The 19,541-nt window shown below is 41.7% G+C and overlaps 3 protein-coding genes across 4 annotated transcripts; 2 read left to right on the top strand and 1 right to left on the bottom strand.

The window, feature by feature from the left end:
• Nucleotides 1-4,702: 4,702 nt before the first annotated feature.
• Nucleotides 4,703-8,462, top strand: LOC135483559 (uncharacterized). The gene is made up of 6 exons (XM_064764532.1): nucleotides 4,703-4,801; nucleotides 5,057-5,513; nucleotides 5,706-5,869; nucleotides 6,096-6,366; nucleotides 6,778-6,890; nucleotides 7,404-8,462. Exons 2-6 carry the CDS (start codon nucleotides 5,057-5,059, stop codon nucleotides 7,566-7,568), a joined length of 1,170 nt encoding a protein of 389 aa, XP_064620602.1. The 5' UTR covers nucleotides 4,703-4,801; the 3' UTR covers nucleotides 7,569-8,462.
• Nucleotides 8,463-11,152: 2,690 nt separating this feature from the next.
• Nucleotides 11,153-14,363, bottom strand: LOC135483558 (nucleoside diphosphate-linked moiety X motif 17-like). The gene is made up of 7 exons (XM_064764531.1): nucleotides 14,262-14,363; nucleotides 13,730-13,849; nucleotides 13,271-13,454; nucleotides 12,988-13,013; nucleotides 12,610-12,711; nucleotides 12,148-12,395; nucleotides 11,153-11,858 (listed from the first exon to the last, which is right to left on the bottom strand). Exons 1-7 carry the CDS (start codon nucleotides 14,361-14,363, stop codon nucleotides 11,696-11,698), a joined length of 945 nt encoding a protein of 314 aa, XP_064620601.1. The 3' UTR covers nucleotides 11,153-11,695.
• A 229-nt stretch (nucleotides 14,364-14,592) lies between these two features.
• Nucleotides 14,593-17,353, top strand: LOC135483557 (survival motor neuron protein 1-like). Of its 2 annotated transcripts, none has more exons than XM_064764530.1 (7): nucleotides 14,593-14,682; nucleotides 14,948-15,019; nucleotides 15,133-15,258; nucleotides 15,562-15,765; nucleotides 15,928-16,059; nucleotides 16,360-16,488; nucleotides 16,799-17,353. In XM_064764530.1, exons 1-7 carry the CDS (start codon nucleotides 14,614-14,616, stop codon nucleotides 16,862-16,864), a joined length of 798 nt encoding a protein of 265 aa, XP_064620600.1. In that variant the 5' UTR covers nucleotides 14,593-14,613; the 3' UTR covers nucleotides 16,865-17,353. The 2 variants fall into 2 exon arrangements, with proteins under 2 accessions (XP_064620600.1, XP_064620599.1); XM_064764529.1 differs by having other exon boundaries at nucleotides 16,357-16,488.
• The last annotated feature ends 2,188 nt before the right edge of the window (nucleotides 17,354-19,541 follow it).

The following is a 19,541-nucleotide window of genomic DNA, read 5'->3' as shown; positions in this document are numbered from 1 at the left end:
CTCTGACCATGGCCGTCAGCTGAACCGAACTGAAGTCATGGAATAAGTCCCAGAGATCCTCAACGGGGTTGAAGAAAACTAGGTCCGTGTCCACGTAGATGGAGGCGTCAAGTTTGGGGAGCAAGTACTAAAAGAGAACCAAGCAACAATAATGTAATCGTCCACACGTTTCAACTACTCAAGCTGTTGCTACATATTTTACCCACCATGGACCTAAACTGGCAAAGGTAAAGAAACTGCTTCTCGTCCTCTCCATCAACATAGACCAAACTAAAAGCTTCAGTACCCATATGAATGCAAAGATGACCAGTTGATAGCTAAACCTATGCATCGATAGTTGTACCTGTTTGATAACCTGTCAATGAATAAAACTACACACCGATCCTGCACCGATACCTATTCGGAAAAATGATCAAGGAATCGGAAAGTACGGTCCGTGCCTGTTACTGTTCTCAACTATGATTAAATATTGTCGATGAAACAACTGGTTCGTGTTCATTTGTTTTCTACAGAAGAAGATCTGTTCATGAATTACTCTTGTCTATAACAGTAGCAGAGGTGTTGTAGCCTACCGGCAAAAAGAGCCTGAATGTTGAGCACGGCCAGTAACTGCCCTTCCATTCAGCTTCATTGAGACCAGGTGGATACTGAACTGGGTGGATGGTGTGTTCGAAACTTTCCTTTATCTCCGACGGCCATCTTTCAATCTGAAAACGGCAAGTAAAAGCATGCAGATAATTCGCTATGCAAAAGTACAAAGTGCGGCATTACTTTTTTGTGATTGTTTAACACCCGTACGGCTTCGAACATGACTGAAAAAAACCCTGTCTTCTGCAATGATGAATTGCTGAGCAAAAGTCTATACAATTCCTTCATATATACATGTAGTCCGGGAGCAGATGAGACTGGAAGATAACGGGGTCCCTTGCGTAATTTGGAGATCTTGAACTTAGCGAATTATAGGAGGTATCAGCATCAGTTGCGAACCAGGCTGTTATACAAGGACCCTAGGAAGTGATCATTACATTTGAAATCTTTCTCCCCAATACCAATATTTTATAACCCTTTTATTTGAACACGAATTTCACTACCTGAGAGTAGACCTGATGCATCAGGTTGTTCTCGACGAACAGGTTCAGGTGTGGTTTAGTTTTGGTGAACACAACCAGCGATTTGATCATGACCAGTGCCTGCTCCATTCGTGAGCCACAAATGACACAGGAGATCTGGATGGTCGGACTTGGGTCTTCCTTCTTTAGCATTGGCAATGCTCGGGGGATACTAGACGTCGGCCTGAAATATGAAGATAGTCTTAAGCTGAGCTCGATCGGTTTTTAAATAAATCTTTAAATAAATCTTCCCCGAAAGTGAGACATTCGATCGTTTTTTCGAGCAAGAAGCTTTTAACACTCTATTGGGGATGGCTCAACCGTAGTTTTCTTATTTGACCTACCAAAAGACTCACGAAGCTACTGCAGTACGTGAACGACGGTAGGTGAAGGAGGAGGATATGATTTGATGACGGGGGGGGGGGTGCGTACATAGGCTAATCGGATTGAATAGACCTGATGTGGAGGCCAAATCAAATTGGGATGAGTCTTCTGAGCGCTTTCGTACAATACAAAATGTTCTTCATACCTCACTATTTGCTTTACTTTTTCCACTCGTGCGGTGACGTGCTCTTGTGTTGTCCTTTGAATCTCTATTAACGCCTCATGGTTTTCATGTCTTTTCTCCAAGTGCACAGCATTCTTACGAGTCTGCTTGGCGTCGTGTGAACAGTAGAACATTGTCAAAACCCAAGCAATCCCGAGAAGGAATGTCACGAAATAGAGATATCTCTCGTTGCTCTTCATAATCATTTTTTAGGAGGAACCTTGATGAAAAAGGACATCCAAGTTAACGTGGACAAAACCGAATTATGCATATTTCTGGAGTAGGTCACAAAAAGCTCACCGCAGATGACGCGGAAAGTGGTAGTAAAAAGGCGGGTTTTATGTTAGCTTCATGCTGTCACGAAGACATCCTGGGGCAGTCCATTATTGCATCACGAGGCCGGCCCACTGCGTCCGGGGTGTAGCTGTCACAACGTTCCATAGTTCACAAAAAGACCCCATCCCGAATCCCGACAGACAAATTCTCCTCCCAAATTGTTAAAGTGTTGTTTTTTTAAATCCAGTCCGTTTTGTGCAGTCGCTATCCCGGCCCCCCCCCCCCCTGCGCCTCTCACGAGAGAGCTGGCAGAGACTATGTTAGTTTCATGCAGAAACCTACCTTTTACTCCACGGTGTTGTCCCTCCCTTCCTCTCCAACTTTAATAACTAACCTCAGACTGTCAACTTCCGATCGTGCTATGCCTATGGGTCATCTCTTCGCCCAAAACAACTAAAATCAAAGATCACAATATACACTTTATAGTATAGTGATCATACATGCATGGACAGGGTGCCCTTTAGCCATACATTCCCACCAAAATGGAATTCCAGGGTGTGCTATTATTATGCCATTATGACGGGTTGGTTGAACACTCTTGACTATTGACCACGACTCCAGGTCAACAAAAACATTGTAAGGGGGAAGGGATTACTTAAGAGGAGGGCTGTAGATGGCGCCCGAACTTGGTCTTGCCGAGCTGGGCTTCTTGGTTGTGGCCTAGATTCATATTCAATGTGAACTCGAGTGAACGTGGTCATCTGAGAGCTAAGAATTCATATATTCTGGTGACCATTCAATGTTAACTCAGATGATTTCAATTGCATCAGAGGAATAATATATTCTTGCTGGAGTTAGGCCAAAACCACAATGTGAACTATACCTATATGAATTCATCCCTCATATGACCACATTCATGTGATTTGACATTGAATGGTTTATCTCCAGTATGAATCTTTATCTCTGAGATGATTACAATCACTTGATCTCACCTTGAATGGTTCATCACCAGTGTGAATCCCTATCTTTCCTATGAGTTAACATTGAATTGTTAAACTATTGTTTGAACCCTTATCTCACAGATCTATGACCACATTCACTTGAGTTCACATGGTTTTTCACTATATTAGTATATATATATATAGCCTATAGTAGGAATCCACTAATCCTCTGATTACTGCAATCACCCCATTTACATCGTCCATTGGCTTACGGAACCTGCCTTATGCATTTCCACAGCTCGGCAAACGTATATGTATAAGTATGTATATGCTAAAGTCAAGCCCACATTTTAACAATGCCTGTCATATTTTTGACAATGCCTCTCATATTGATCCATTGACAGAACAAAAGACTCTCGTGAGCAGGGTGTAAGTGAGGGGTATAAGTGCCCAGATGCTGTGACGTCAAAAGTATTGTCTTTGGTCATGATCGGTCGCGGTTGATTTGAACGCCAGTCGGTTGGTGTGTGAGCTGCGGAGAGCATCGAGGGAACACTTTCTCCGATTTCAAACGTAAAAAGGCCTTCAAATTTTCTAAAACAAATCAAAACGGCTGCAGCAGAAGGTAAGGCACAGTATCTATTCCTGATAAAAGTATGGATTGTTTTCAAAGGGTTTTTATTGTAGAAATAGTCATACGCAGTTTAAAATTTCAATTCAGACATGTGTGAATTATGTACATCACTGTACTTCATGTACATGTTCAACGGCAATTTTAATTGCTATCCCTAATCAATACCATTTTTTCAAAGAAACTAAAGCCGCACGTCCAAGTCATGATGGTAAGGATGGAAGTGATCATGTTACATCTGCGTGATTCCATCACTTCGGTTCTATCCTGTGATGTGGAAATCTCCATTGAATTCATGAAGGTTTGTCTAATTACATTATAATATGTAAGTTGACGTGAAAAGTTAACAGTTTTGAATTCAACAACCATTCATTTGGCGGCCACTATCCCGACTGTGGTGTAGCACCCGACTATAACTGGCATGAAAAGGGGATACGCTGGTTATGGATGTCAGATCGTGGTTCCCTGACCTTTGCAAACAATTTCACTGGACGTAACCCACGCGGCGACACCAAGGACCGCTGGCTGATCTATTGATATGTTCGTATAGGGTGTCAAAGTCGGAGAGAAGAAGAGCCACTCGTCTCTTGTAGGGGGTCCATCTGGAAGTGTTTGCATTTGTTAGCCTATAAACACAAGATTTTAATCCTTCAGTCTTGGGTTTGGCGGAGAGAACTAAACTTACATAAGTCCCAAAACAATATCATATGTCTTTATGGCAATATTTATTCCTGGGACCCAATACAGTGACGTTCTATCCAATATTCTTTGAGGCTGTTGGAGAGGCTTCTTGTCTAAACAGTACCATTCTGCCCCCTCTTAGGCATACATTGGTAACTAATGAATTGACTGCGAAATGAACGCAGTTGAACACAATGTGAATAATTCAGTCTCGGTTTCGCCGAAAAGAAGGCGACATGTTATTATTTGATAATGTATAATGATCATGATAATTAGGAGACCCTGTGTGGGTGTTTGAAAGAAAAAAGTAAAAAAGGATTCCTTCTCCTCTTCTGCCATACCCTTCAATGATATTTTACAATCCTTACTGACCCTTGATTCAGTTGCCTGTGTCCACACATACGCATTCGTATTTCCCGCGTAAGAGAGACTTATAAGAGTAGCGTCACCTATTATCAGTAGGTAGTACTTGAAAATATCTGACATCTGTCGATTAAGGATGTAACAAATCGCTTTCTTTTCGCTGCGTAGAAGACATGGAAGACTGAGATTGCCTGCAAATCATCGTTTTCCCATAATTTAGATTCCATACGTCAATAATTAAAAGTATATTAAGGTAGCTAACAAAACAATGTAGAATCTTTCTTATGATAATGATAGTTCATTGTATTTTACTGGGAGATTTGATGTGGATTACTTGATTACGAAGGTAAAATAAACAAGGAAGTTACGAGCAAGATGGCGGCGGTGATCATAAATGACATGCATCAATGTACACAGTCATACAATACAATCATGTAGTCCATGCAAACTTCTACGAAGTCCATAACCCATTGATTGATCATCAAACAAATATTGTTGTCTATTTCAGATGCCGAAATCAGATAAAAAACCTCACCGACCAGGAGTACCTGTTGACATGAGTTCAAGACAAGCAGCAGCCCCATCAATATCATCAATGTCAATGACATCATCATGTCCTATGAAAAAAGTTGTTCCCAGCCGAGAAGTAGAGGATCTCGATGACGTCAACACATGCACTGCTGACGTTATTCCGGGAATGGTGGTCCCTTCCAGTTCCAGTATTGAGGTTTTGTGTAACGACGTCAAGGTCCAAGGTTCCCAAATCATTGAGGAGGAGTTGTTTGAAGAGTCTGGGGACCCATCATACGGAAAGTCTGATTTCAACCAAGACGTACCAATGTCTTCAGTAGGATATGAGGTGGAAGTGATGACAAGTCCATTACCACTCGACCAGATGATGAGCCAACTGGATCCATTCTGGAGCTTTGAGATAGAAGATCATGGCGGAGGTCAGCCGCTTTCTTGTAAGTCAGAATTATCACCAGATGGACTGTTTGAAATGCGGCAGTTCTGCTTTGACCAACATTTTTCATTGTTACATTGCATCTGCATTTTCTGAGATGATCCATTGTGACTGTGTCTTTTGTGAGCCGCCATGTTGTAGCAGGTTCTTTCATGATGCTTTTATAAAACAATGTGCAACTGATCTTTTTCAGCTGGTAACCAATATTATGGTAATGGTGATAACTACATTAACAGACCGTGCAAGAACCTGAAGGATCATCCGTTGGGCCTGCAGCAAGTATGCCAAGAGGATGCATTTGAGTTGAACACAGGAAACATTGCCGTCTTTGGAGAGATAGTTGAGACTCTTGAAAAGGTAGTCTGCAATAAGAGTAATTTGAAAACTACTGCAGCTGTATGCGTAGTACTTGGCTTTATGTGGTGTGTTACAACTCACACTTTACAAAACATAATAGGCCCAGAATTGTTTCTTTTGAACTGAATCTAACGGATGTGATGGCCAGATTTTATGACAACAGTGCCAATTAGTTAACATCCGAGTAATATAGGTGATTTTCATTTTTCAATGCTTCAATGTGCAGGTCTGTCCCAGTATGCTTGATCAAGAAATGGAGATGAACCAATACGAGGGAGTCGAAAATTTTGTTGAAACAAACCAGCACTGCGATGAAGGTTTTGATTATGAAATGACTGATCCAAAAGCTTCTGATGCCATTCCTACGCGGGTTGCTGGGAAAAAGAGACCACATAAAGATGAGGCCGAGTGTCGCATTCCTTCGGTCGTCGGTGAATTCGATCCTTACGAGGAAGATACAGAGGAGGCAGAGGAAGCTGTGGCTGCTCTTATAGAAGGTATGTTCCATTTTGTATAGTATGCACAAAGTCTGGACTTCTAGACCCTCCCCCTCCCCTCGAGCCTCCCCCCTCCCTTTAGGCCTCCCGTCAAATGGTAAAAATGTGCAGTAAGTGTACTGTGGTGCCAAAATTTTCACACACACCCTCGTTGCACTGAAGTTAACCTAACTTGCAGTAAGGAAATCACTGATTTTAAAAGGGAGCTTTATCCCTAGTAAAATACTTTTATAGTAACCAAGACAGTAAAGATAAAGGTACAAAAAGGATGATTTTTCCTGTGAAATACTGAACTTTAAGGTGCTATTCTGACTCTGAACAGAACCTAAACGTGAACGTTCGAAACCTTTAAAGACATTACAAGATGAGTGACATTGGTTCCAGTAACAGAATGTTTCCCGTCTGTTTCAGCGAGCCCATTCAATAGGCAGGTCACATTTCGCTGCAAAGGGAGAGCTGTTGCCATCTCTTGCTCCCCAGAAACAACTGGGCACGATTTGAAAAAAATTGCAAAACTTCATGGGGTAAGCATACTACAAGCTCAAATTAGGAATCCACTTGGTCATATTTTTTTCAACATTTGCTCTGCACCTGAAGGTGTTATTCTCCAGGGAGTGATTTTCCTCCAGGGTAGGATGTTCATTTTTCATGGGCATCATTCAATTGAATTTATTTGCCTAGTGACTCCATCTTCAGCCAAAGGCAGACTTCATCACAGGCTTCTCGTGTTTTTCACTTGGTGGGGTCTTTTGCTTGCACTGTCATGGACACCAGATAAAACGAACCTCAGTTGTACATCCGTACGAAGGATACAGCAATTTAGGGTTGAGTTTCTTGCCAGAGAACACAAAGATGAAACAGCAGAGATCCTTCCGGGATTCAAACTTGCTCCAACCACTAATCCACTGATCTCCCTATCCACTTGGTCAAAGATTAAAATAATGAGTCCAATAAAGTCCTCATAAGACCCAAGATTTTTTTGACAATTACTGTTATCAATCAAGACCAAGATATTAATGTCTGCTCTCTTATTTCAGGTTCTTGAGGAACTAGGTGTTTTCAATGATGTCATGCTGATGAGGCCAACAGGCGGATATGTTGGTGATGCAGACCTGGTGTCTGCAAATATGGAGCTAAATGTCATTGAGCTGCCAAGCATGCCGAAGAAACGCAAAGTTGACACAAGGACCAAGCGCCGCTAGTAAACATGTACATGTACATGTATTGACAACCGCTGTGGCTTGAATTGAAAGAACTGAACCAAGGCTTTGGTGCTGGATAGTGCATAATGAACTTGACATTTGTCCACTTTGTATACCACATAATCGTGCTCATTTGTGGTTACTTGACCTGTTGGTAGTCCTGAAGGTACCAAAATCAGATAGTGTACCGTTGTTTGTATTTAAGCCTTGTTTTGGGCACAGCGGTCCTTGGTGTCGCAACCAAAGACCGCTAGGTTTGAATTTAATGGCTGTTGGTCCTACGTTCTAGAGCTAGGGTATGTCTCAAATTACGTCCCAGTTACTGCCTTTTACCAAGTTGTCTTGATTTCACAACCATGGACCGCCAGCTCATTATTGTTTTAAAATTCCTTCTAGACAAACTGACAGATGTAACAGGATTGATTCACCCATGATAAACTCTTTTGGACTGTGTTTGCACTCATTTGGAGTTATTAACTGACTATTGGTATCTCATAACCTAGCTTGTTCATTGTTTTAAAGGCACCTCTGAATCAAATAGGGTGAAACATTGTTCATATTTAAAGTTGTATATTGTATATATGCGTATAATTGTACATATTCTCCATGTGCCATATAAACAAACAAACTGTGTAACAGTATTTATTCATCAAAGCCAACTACATGTGTGACATCGACTTTTTCAAAGTTATGTCAATTATGTGTTGACTGCATAACTTTCATTTTGCCAAAAAATTGTAGAGAATGGATTTGTGGTGATCTTCATGAAAAAATTGTATTCAAGCAATGTCATTTTTTGAATCACAAAGACTGAATGACGTTGTAAACGTCAGTGTATATATTACAGTGGAAGCTACTTTGAAAGAGTAATAAAAGAGCATCTCAAGAAATTCACTTCCTTTTTTCTTTCTCTTTTTCTAACACCTGTCACAGATACCCGAACATGACGTCATCACACGGTTATAGTCGTCCTCATAATACTTGTAAGGAACTTTGAGATGGAGCCTGCATAGTGCCGTTAGAAAAAAAAACGTGTCTGAGGTATTGTTCTCAGTGGGTTTGTCTTATAAGACGTCATGAAACAATTCGACCAACTGAAATACCTAGAAGTCGTTCCTGCTCTAGACTCGCTTTGGCGGTGAGAAAGTTTGAGTGAACTGTCGCAGCTAGACCGAATCCACCCTGGCAGCCCCGCTGTCTTAATTCCCAACACTGAACTGTGTGCGAGGGAGAGAGATGAGACAATCACAACCAGCCTGAGGGGACATGGCATGCAGCTCCGTCGTTCTGCCAACAGTGTGAGAGTTGAGACAGTAACCAGACCGAATTGGGCCTGGCTGCCATTCACCGTTAGAACGTTGAGACAGAAACAATCGGACTGAAATGCACCTGGCAGTTCCACCGTCTTGCATGCAACTGGGTAAGCTCGAGAGAGTTGAGCCACTGACTGATTAATTGGACTTGTGAGATCAGCATAAACGTCTTGAAAACGGTGCAAAAGTTGAGACAGACCGGATAAGATGCGCATGGCTGCCCTGCCAACATGGTGAGAGTGCTGAGAAAATAGACTAACTCGGACCTGGCTGCTCAATCGTCTTACCCATACAGTGAGTTGAGGAAGTTGCAATTAACAAGACCTGGCAGTCCACCATCTTGCTAGCGTGGTGAGAGAGTTGAGTCCGTCACAACCACAGACCAATTGGACCTGGCAGCTTTAATGTCTTGAATCCCTACATGGTGCAAGAGTTGAGACAGCCTCAAACACAGACCGCGACACGGTGAGAGAGCTGAGACAATCACAACCACAGATCGAATCGGGCCTGGCTCATGCTCCACCATCTTACCCACACGGAGAGTTGAGACAGTCGCAACGAGACCATATCGAACCTAGCAGTTTAACCATCTTGCCAGCGCGATGAAAGAGATGAGACAGTCTTATCAAGACCCAAGGGGACCTTGCAGCTCCATCACCCTGCCAACAGCGTGAGCAAGCTGCGACAGTCACAGCCAGACGGAATGGGGCTGACTGCACCAAAACGGTGCAAAAAGTGAGAGAGACAACCAGGCAAAATCGGACCTGGCTGGTCCACTGTCTAACCCATACATTGTGAGATGTGACAGAGCCGCAACTAGACCGATAAACCACACCATCTCGATACAATGAGAGAGATTAGATAGCCTTCACACCGAATCGGACATGCCACCGCCGTGCAGGTCGACTTGACAACAGGGTGATAGGGACAGCCACGAGCAAGTCACTTTGGAGTAAGGAAGGCAGGCCGAATGTGATATGCTCGTGGCAGTCATACCTCCCCGCGATGGCGATTTGCTGGTGCAAATGAAACAGCCACAACTGGCCTATAAATTGGATGGGCTGCTCTGCCAGCACACGGTGAGGGAACTGAGATCGACAGTCACAACCAGACCAAATCGCAGATGGCAGCGCCACTATTTCAACATGGTGAGAGAGAGAGACAGTCACCACCGAACCAAATCGGACATGGCAGGCCCGCCGTTTTGGGACAGGCACAACCAGACATAATTTGGCCTGGGTGCCCCACCATCTTGCCAACACGGTGAAAGAGCCGGGGATAGCCACAACCAGAACAAATGAGACCAGAGAGCTCCATTGTCCTGCCAACATGGAGAGAGTTCAGAAAGTCATAACCGGACCGAATCGCATATGGCAGCACCACCACCGTCTAGCCAACGCAGTGAGCCACTTGGGACAGGCACAACCAATGAGAATCGCACATAGCAGCGCCACCGTCTTTCCAACATCGTGAGAGAGTTGAGACAGGCACATTCAGATAAGATTAGGCCTGGGGCTCACCACAAGGACTTTGGTGAGAGAGATTACCCACTGGGTATGTCTTACCAACACAGTGAGAGTTGAAATGAACACAATTAGACAGGAAGGCCCACAGTCTTGCAAACACAGTGAGAGTTAAGGCCACATCTTCATCCGAATGGGACTTAGCTACTCCACTGTTTACCCATACGGTGAGAGAGGATACAGTGGCAACTAAACCCAATCTAACCCGGCAGCCCAACAGCCTTGCCAACACAGTGAGAGAGATGATGAGACAGTCACAATCAGACTGAATAGGGCAGAAGATGTCACAACCAGTTGATCATTGAATCCTCCTAATCAGAGCCAATGCTCGGAATATACATTCCAGGCAGTTGCTTATATAAGAAAATGTATCACATTTCGTGAAGCACTAAATGTCAACTGTAGCCAAGTCACACAGTCAGTTGTCTCCAAAGAACAGCATGAAAGGTACTTGTAGGAGGTAAAGTTTCCACTCCATTGTCCCAAGTTTTTGAAATGAGCCTAGTCTTTCCTGACATGTTGTGACATATCGGAGTTGTTCCATGGCGCCAGTCTTTTCAGACCAACTGGTTGTGACCTTTTGTCTGGTAGGTCATTCTTTACCTGCAGTTTCGACAGATCGTGGAGGTCTCCTTGGTTCTGAACTTATTTCCTTTGTGTTTGACTGCCAAAACTCAAATCAGCGCCACAGTGAGAGAGTCTACAGCAGGTGGATGTGAAAGACAAGGACAAGATGGCCAAGTTCGAAATAGCACATGATTTATTTACATGACTTCAAAAATAAATAAAGGTAACCATAGAGACTTGTAAAGTGGTATAGTTTCAACCTTATCACAGATGGTCTTGGAGTTCTCAGCTAAAGCTGAGGAGCTCTTACATGTTTAGTTTTATCACTCCACAAAAGTTATCCCACAATTGTTATGAAACTGTATATTGAATGAATTGCAAGTCCAGCTTAACACATATTGATCATGTGGAGGTATTCGATACTTGTTGTTCTAGTAGTTCTCCAGCATATTCATAAGGTTATCAGCCCAATGGGAGTCTCATAACTCATTAAACCTTTTGTTGCAGAAGCCACTTTTCAGGCTGCACCAGCCCATGCATAGCAGTGGACAGCTGTGCTGAACAGTGCTTTAGGGAGGCTGTTCAGAAGGGCAAATGAATTGAAATTATGGTAGTGCATGTCATTTCCATGTCACGGAGACATGTGAATGAAGTGCTATGCACGTCACCTGCAGCAAAAGAGTTAAGCAAGACTTTTGAGACTTGTAATAAGTCCAAGCCAACTTCAAGAAATCCTGCTGGTAATCCTGAGCCATTCTCCTAAAGCGAATTTCGTACCAGTACTGACTCTTTCAATATCATCTCCAGTGTCTGGTGCTTTATTCAACAGTGGAAGGAGTGGCAAGTCCTTCACTTGATAAGTGTTACTCTCATCTACAACAGTTGCCCTGGAAAACAATGAGAAGCAAGTACATGTAAGGTTTTGAGTTAGGATTAATGAAATTCATACTTTTTACCTTCTTCTCAGTGACAAGAATGTGACCTTCTACATGTGGGCCATTATACTATTTAACTACTGCTTAACTCGCAGCTGAGATACAATTGGCAGATGGAACACATTACACTGAATATGTTGCAGTAATTGACATTTGATGGAGCAACATGCAAGTCTTCATACAAGATGAATAATGTGCTGACCAGTATGAACTAGTCAGTTGATTTGATGGCTCATATTACCTGAATGTATTTGGTAACTTGGACAATATATCCTGCGAAGCATCTTTTCCACTCTCTTCATCAGTCTCTACAATAGCTTTGATCACATCCCGATCCAGCCAAGCTGCTGCATCAGTTTCATCACGACTAGGGTGCAGAAATGTGTTCATCTTTTCTGCCGTAAATGGGGCAATTAGTTTGGCATGGAGATAGATGACAATATGGTGTCGGGTAGGGAGACCTCTGGAGAGTCTGTAGGGGTAAGATGACTGGAAAGAAGAAAAATCTCAATAAATTATGGAATATGAGGTGATCAGTCCAGAAAAGTACAGAGGTACAAGCAGCATGTGCAGACAAAGACTATTAAAGGGAAACTATAGGCAGGAGTCAGAAAAATTACAGCTTCTAATCATAAACAAACATAGAAGTCAACCAGAAACTAACAAAGTATCAACAAAGACTACAGAAATAAAATGCCATTACCTCCCAGAGTCCAATGATAGGCACTTTTCCCATGGAACAAATATCATTAGTCACCTTCAAACCAGTCTCTTCCTCCAATTCCCTGAGCCCAGCTTCACTGATCTGAAAAAGAAACCAAAACCCATAATTGTCAAGACGAATAACTACATGTATACCAAGCTATGTCCTCACTTGAATAGAATGGTATTGACCAGATTTTGCTAAATTTGAGCCAATGCCTCTTAGATGTAGTAAATATATTCAGGTTATGAAAGTCAATGGCTGTATTAGGTGCATACATGTACCTGTATTTGGGCAGAAAAAAATGTCGCTGCTCCATGTACTGGTAAGCGAGGTATCATTGCTATCACAATAACTAAATAAAAGTATTTCACTCACCGATTCATTTAACTCAAGGTGACCACCTAAAATAAATTTGAGAGAGATGATAATGTTATTCTGAGTGGCTGACATGGCTGATAAGGACGACTTAACTTTCATTAAAATTAGACGTTATAGTTCTTATCATCTGTGATATTAACTAGGGCGTGCTTACTCTTTCTTCATTATTATCATCATCATCAAATCCCTCACTCTATCGATGAATAAATAGATGGAGGTAAGTGACAAATCCTGATCATTCTGGCGAGATGACTGTATCAATCATTGAATCAACACATACCTGGAGGCACCCAAGTGCCAGGAAATATCCTCAAGTGCTTTGCTCTCCGAGTCAATAAGATTTTACCGTCACAGCTCTCCAGAAGAACAGCGGCACCAGTGTCAACCCCTCGATTTAGAACACTATCAGGCAATTCATTTCTTTCTTCTTGTCTCATACAGTGGATTGGACAAAAGGATGGTCTCTGAAGAACAACATGACAATAAAGTCATGAATAAGTACAACTACAGATACAGTACACGAAAGGTTGTGAGATGCATGGTCATACAGTAAAGACAACATAAAATGTTCAAATCTTGATTGCTAGTCTGTAGTCAATTGAAGACTTGAATCGTATTTCGGATTCAATTCAACTGGGGACTCAATTAACAGATTATTTGCTCGCAACTAATAATAATATTTAAAATTATTCAGTTCTTAATCTTACTTAATAGTAAGTGATGTGACAAATATAGTTACCCTCAATCTGACATATTCATCATCTTTTTTTACTGGTTCCGATACCACAAGTCTGTTTTCATGAAGTCTGGCACACACATCAGTGATATTCCCCTCACACGTAAAGTGGTTGAAGATAGACTGTAAGTAAATGAAATTCAGCTATCAGATTGTTAGGAAGCAGAAGCTAACTGCTAATCAGTCAACACCGACTTGTGACAATCACAACCCCCCCCCCCCCCCCCCCAAGAAATAGGCCCGGTCACCGCGGTATCCTCCTTGCCCTGGCCCGCGTGGCCTGATCAGATCAAGCCACGCCAAAGCCAAAGCCACTGATAAAAAATAATTTTAAAGAGCATCAAGCCAGGGGTCATTTGAGTGTAGGCAGATGGCAGATGATCATGAAGCTGATATTTACTGTGCAGCTTGTCCGGAAATATCTGCATCCGGGAATAGGTAGACAACAGTTAGACATAGATATTTTGGGTTGCTATCAAAATACTACACACTATTTCACTGACTTTCCATATGAACTTGAAAGAGGTAAACTTACTTCTGTAAACTGCGCTTGATTCAACTTGTTTTGGGCTATACTTTGTATGTAAACTAAGATTCTTTTTCCAGCAAATTTTTGACTGCCAGTGGAGGCTGCCATCTTGTCATTCTTGATGTGAAGCGGTCGAAATACTACTTTCCTGCACCATATTTTTCATTTGAGAGGTTTTTATACAAAACAAGACCTCATGGCAAACAAAATTGTAAATAGTTATCTAAATGTTTACACACATAGGGTCTGCACCACTGAACTGTACTATATTTCCAATTCTAAAACGAACTATATTTAAGTCGGACCAACACAATTCAGATGCTCTTTGGTTCTTAAAAGTAAAAGTTTGTGAAAATTGATGATGTCGAACGTAGCTGATGTACAGCATGAAGGAGAGGTTTTGTTCAGTAGAAAAAGGACTGATGAGGTGATCTCATAACTAACAACATGACAATAATAGCAAATAATATTCATTTCATGATTTTGGAGTTAGAAAGGGCTCCCCCACACTCAGGCTCAGCCACTCGGTCACTGTCCACTGACTCTGTCTCTGTGACTCCCAACATTATTGGCAAATCCAAGGGGGGGAGGCACTCTCAAGTTGAATTACATAGCCGTTGACAGCCACAACGTCAGCATCATTTGTAAAGTTAATTGTATGGTTAATCTTATTTTTCATTTTGTTTATTCAGGAGGATGGGAGTGATATTTGGGATGATACAGCCTTGATAAAAGCCTATGATAATGCAGTAAGCAAAGTAAAAGTAAGTATGATTCTTATCCAAAAGGTCTGCTGTCATTGCCATGGAAGTCTGATAGACAATCCGTCAAAAAGATGTGATTCTTGAGAAGATTCACTGACACTGTATATTTCCAGGCTGGTCTACTAAATGAGTTGGAGACAAAGAATGGCCAAGAAGAAAAAGAGTCCGATGATCAGATTCAGAAGGCAAGCAAGAAGAAGCAGAAAAAAAGGAAGCGTGCAAGAAAGAATAAAGGAAAGGTACATTTACAGCAAGGCAATCTTTAACATGTTTCAAATAAAGTTTTTTCTGGCCTAGACAGGTAGTCAATCTCTTTGTTTTACTTCACCATTTAGTGGACGTTTAGTTTTTAAAAGAAGATAGTGAGTAGTGAACACAAGCTATCCTCCTTTGTCGTCCTCTTATGGATAAGACATTATGTCTCGACTTGGATTCATGACCATTGAAAGGTTTATTCTTCAGAACCTCAGAAATTTTAAACTAAATGAATATTTATTTCAACTAGGGGGCTGTCAGTACTAGAATTTCTCTTTGGTTTTCAGTGGAAAGTTGGGATGCAATGTCGTGCGGTATTTTCGGAGGACGGACTAGTCTATGATGCAAGTATTCTCTCCATAAATGAGGATGATGGTACATGTCTGGTCAGTTATGATAGTTATGGAAATGAAGAGGAGCACAATCTCAGCGATTTACGGCGAGTTCGGAAAAGAAAGAGAACCAATCATTCAGGTGATGGGCATTCTGAGGTGAGTCTAGAGGTTTTCTCCATAAAAAGTTACATTTGTAATACTTAATATCGGATTTTTTAACAAACTGAGTATGCCTTTTCTAAAGACTTCTCTATCTGTTTGGGCTTTGACAGAAAAATTATTAATTTTCTTAATCTTACACCCCTTCAATACTTTCAGAATGAGAGCACTGGTGAAAGTGGCCAAAAATTCCACTCAATGTCCTCAGGAGCATCGAGATCACAACAGTGGCGCGACAGCAGTGCCATGCCACCACCTCCACCCCCTATGTCACAGAGCTTTGGAAATACAGTAAGTTAGAAGATAATGTACATGTAGCATATCACCATAAGGGCTGGAATTCACTCTGCTGTTGGTACTCTAACTCCTCAGACCACCCTGTGAAACCTCGTGCTGCATGTACCTCTCCCAGCAAACTCAGTCTAAAACTGGAGGCCGCCTCTAAACAAGGCCCTTGTATGGATGGTAGTACTGCAAATATCCTGTCCAACTTACAACTTGTGAGGCTATGCTGCAAGGCTGGATTTTCTTGGAGAGGTAGTTGGCCAATAATTCAAATAAATCATGACTGATTGTGTTATCTTTCAGCAGCGTATCCCTTTCATTCCACCACCACCACCACCACCAATTAGTGATGACCCATGTGACATAGATAATGAGGCTATGTGCAGCATGCTGATGGCTTGGTATATGAGTGGCTACCACACTGGATATTATCAGGTTGGTATAATTATACCAGAAATCACTATACAGTTAGTAAATAGGCTGATCTGTGATACACAGCTCAGTCTTGAAACAGAGTTTAAAAGATAAGCTAAGAAGGGAGCAAGCCTCATAACAAGACCTCTAAGGTGGTCTCTGGCAGAAAGAATCTTTCAGTTGAATGATTCAACATCACTGGTATGTCTTTGAGTTGACATTTTCGTGTCAATGCATTTACTGGTCATGTGTATGTTTCGAGTTGGGTAGCACCTCTTGCACTGGAGACTTTTAGTCCAAGATTCATCTAAATAATCATCTTTAATTTCAGGGATTAAAAGATGGTAGGAGACAAGGCGCTAATGGGCAATCGCCGCTAAGACCAGTTCTGAGGTAGCATGACAGCTAACAACCAAATGTGAAGAACAATAAGACATACATGTACACTACATTAAATTCTAGGTGACATCAGTCATAATTGTTTCATTCTTGGAAGGAGGACTTATACATTTCGTTGCTCTTAACCAGGTGGATTGTTCACATGATTCATTATCAAAATTGAAGGATGACACAACATCGTAACTTGGATCACTCCATTTGTGCAAACAGACCAATCAAAGTGCCAAGGTGACCAAGATTATCATTGCACTTAGAATAGCTAGCTTCAGTGCTAGCTTCAGTGCAATACCTTATGAGCCACAAGTTAGTTGGCAGCATTCCAGGCTATGTGTACATGTAGGTTAACAAAGGCAAGCTGAGGACTAGTGTGTGGATATGTAATCAAGAAAAACTTTAATTTCACAATCTCTTCTATTCAGTAAGTTTTAAAAGCATTTGTAGTTGCTCATGTGAAATTACTTGTACCAGTATTCATTTGTGAATAAAAGTTATTTGTTATTAAGAAAATGAAATTATTCTCAATTCAGTCACAACTGTCGAGTTCAGTGGCGGTGCAGCCTGGGTGCCAGGCTCATAATCAGGTCGGTGTTTGAATCTTTGAAGGAAATATAAAACCAAGATTACTGATCTCTGGTGCCTACCAGTACATGTATGCCAGGGCAAACTGAAAACCCATCCAAATCAAACAGCTTAGGATGGACTCCAATCAAGACAATGACCTAGTAGTTAAAGCGTCCGCATCTTGAATGGAAGGTCGAAGGGTTGAGGCTTGTTGGTTGCTCCTGATGCGGCACTTTGCATGGCTGCCAGCTTGATGAAGCAATCTGCTCACAGAAGGATGATCAAGGCATCAACCGTCTCCACCATTTTCGAACATTAATTAGGACACGCCAATGTTGCCTAGTGCTAGATAGGGTACAAACCAGCCCGACACCTTGCATTGGAGGTGAGATGGGAGTTGGGAAGTAATGAGAGTCTCGGGAGTCAAAGCTGGCCGACACTTTCAATCATTGGGGCTGACACTATTATTACAGTACCGCTGACTAAAGAGAGATCAATAAGCCCAACTGTTATCCAACCATGGGCATGGTAGTCGTGGCGTTATCCGAGGATTCCTACTGGTATGAGCAAAGGTGGCCGTTGCTGCTCTCACAGCTGTCACCAGTTCTTATTGTTTGGTAGGAGAATGCGCTGCATACTGAACAGGCCAATGTGGTTGACTATGCAACTCAAGAATTGTCTCCGATTCAGAACAGGTTGTGTCCCTAATCCCTCCTATTCTGGTTGATATAACCATAGATAGGATTCCTTCATGAACCATAATAGCAGAGACAGCCACCAAGTTCAATCAACTTGGGATAGATACATGTAGCTTCACTTCAAAGTCTATTATTAAAGGTAATGTGTCCAAAAGGTAGCACAAGTTCAGATACTCTCTGTAGTGAAGGACAATGTAAGGTACATCTCATATTAAACAGCGGTTTCAATCCTTGGATGCATTCAGGGTTTGCTTGACAGCCAAACTACCAGAGACAAGCAACTTCAGAAAAAAGTTGCTTTGTGATATATAACCTATTGCAAAGAACTGTCCAATTGTAACAGCGGGAAGAGCAGACATCTTCGAGCACTTGCCCATCCAACCACTGCCATTCCAACTCATGTCGAGTCAAGACAGGTGGACTGCCTGAATGACTTCCCCGACTTCATCAGTGCTAACCATACTTGTAGTACATCTACATTTTAAACAGAATGAAAAGAATCGGTCTTAAAACATAAATGACTTTATTTGAATCTGATATGATGAATGACATATGTATTCAGTCATGACTTTAACACACGCCTGACCTTGTTTAAAAGCTGATGGCCACCTTCCAAAAACTTTTTTGCAGCACCAACATCCATTGGTACCGATAGAGAGGGAGATGCTGTCATCAGCTTTGAAACGATTACAAATGATGCGTTTTATCGAACAAAATGACATGCTCTAGCTCTTGCACTTGGCTTGTCCGTAAACGAAGCTTCGGTGTAAGAAGAGCTACGATGTGAGAAGAATACTTCTGGCCCACCTGGGACTCTGTTCACCAAAACTTGGAAAAAACTACTGAGCAGTGACATGTCATTTTAGTTCTAAAACCTCTGCACCAGTATATTTTTATGATGTACAACCTGTATGATATGATATATACATGTGATTGTGAACAAGTATGGATTAAATCAATACTTAATGTGAATGACAAACAGGGAAGCCGATTAGAAACCAGGGACTAGAAAAACCTACCTCTGCAGTCCTGAGCGAGTTTTTCGAGTTGAGCACGACACAATAATTTTATGCTCCGTGTCCTCATGTGCAAGTAGAGACACATGCCAATTTTTTTAAGTATGATTCAACCGTCTGTACATTTTTCTAAAGAGATTTTACACGCAGAAGTGTACTTTTACAGTTATTTTGGACACCTAAAGGGCTGCTTTTTACAGCAGACAGAATGTAAAATTTCTGACTACCATAGGCACCATACAGCTCCAAGATGTCCCACAATAATGTGGAGATTAGATTTTCAAAATCACAATCTTCCGTTCTCTTTAAAAACAAAACTCCATCAGAATGAAAAGATTTAGAAGCAGTCTCTAGGTACATTGTCATTATGGAGAATCATGATAAAGAAATGTCATTATTC

The sequence above is a fragment of the Lineus longissimus genome, chromosome 2 (genome assembly GCF_910592395.1).
Source record: "Lineus longissimus chromosome 2, tnLinLong1.2, whole genome shotgun sequence".
Classification (NCBI taxonomy): domain Eukaryota; kingdom Metazoa; phylum Nemertea; class Pilidiophora; order Heteronemertea; family Lineidae; genus Lineus; species Lineus longissimus.
The sequence above is the reverse complement of the archived record's forward strand: the minus strand, read 5'-3'. Positions and strand labels throughout refer to the sequence as shown.

What these genes read in the sequence shown, in the direction of transcription:
- LOC135483557 (XM_064764529.1), top strand. Translation starts at nt 14,614, where the DNA reads ATGATGTCGAACGTAGCTGATGTACAGCATGAAGGAGAGGTTTTGTTC. An exon ending in CAAGAAAGAATAAAGGAAAG is followed by an intron (nt 15,259 to 15,561) that starts GTACATTTACAG and finishes TTTGGTTTTCAG; the next exon opens with TGGAAAGTTGGGATGCAATG. An exon ending in ACCACACTGGATATTATCAG is followed by an intron (nt 16,489 to 16,798) that starts GTTGGTATAATT and finishes CTTTAATTTCAG; the next exon opens with GGATTAAAAGATGGTAGGAG.
- LOC135483558 (XM_064764531.1), bottom strand. Translation starts at nt 14,363, where the DNA reads ATGGCAGCCTCCACTGGCAGTCAAAAATTTGCTGGAAAAAGAATCTTA. An exon ending in ATCAAGCGCAGTTTACAGAA is followed by an intron (nt 13,850 to 14,261) that starts GTAAGTTTACCT and finishes ATTTACTTACAG; the next exon opens with TCTATCTTCAACCACTTTAC. An exon ending in ATGAATATGTCAGATTGAGG is followed by an intron (nt 13,455 to 13,729) that starts GTAACTATATTT and finishes GTTGTTCTTCAG; the next exon opens with AGACCATCCTTTTGTCCAAT.
- LOC135483559 (XM_064764532.1), top strand. Translation starts at nt 5,057, where the DNA reads ATGCCGAAATCAGATAAAAAACCTCACCGACCAGGAGTACCTGTTGAC. An exon ending in CGGAGGTCAGCCGCTTTCTT is followed by an intron (nt 5,514 to 5,705) that starts GTAAGTCAGAAT and finishes GATCTTTTTCAG; the next exon opens with CTGGTAACCAATATTATGGT. An exon ending in AAATTGCAAAACTTCATGGG is followed by an intron (nt 6,891 to 7,403) that starts GTAAGCATACTA and finishes CTCTTATTTCAG; the next exon opens with GTTCTTGAGGAACTAGGTGT.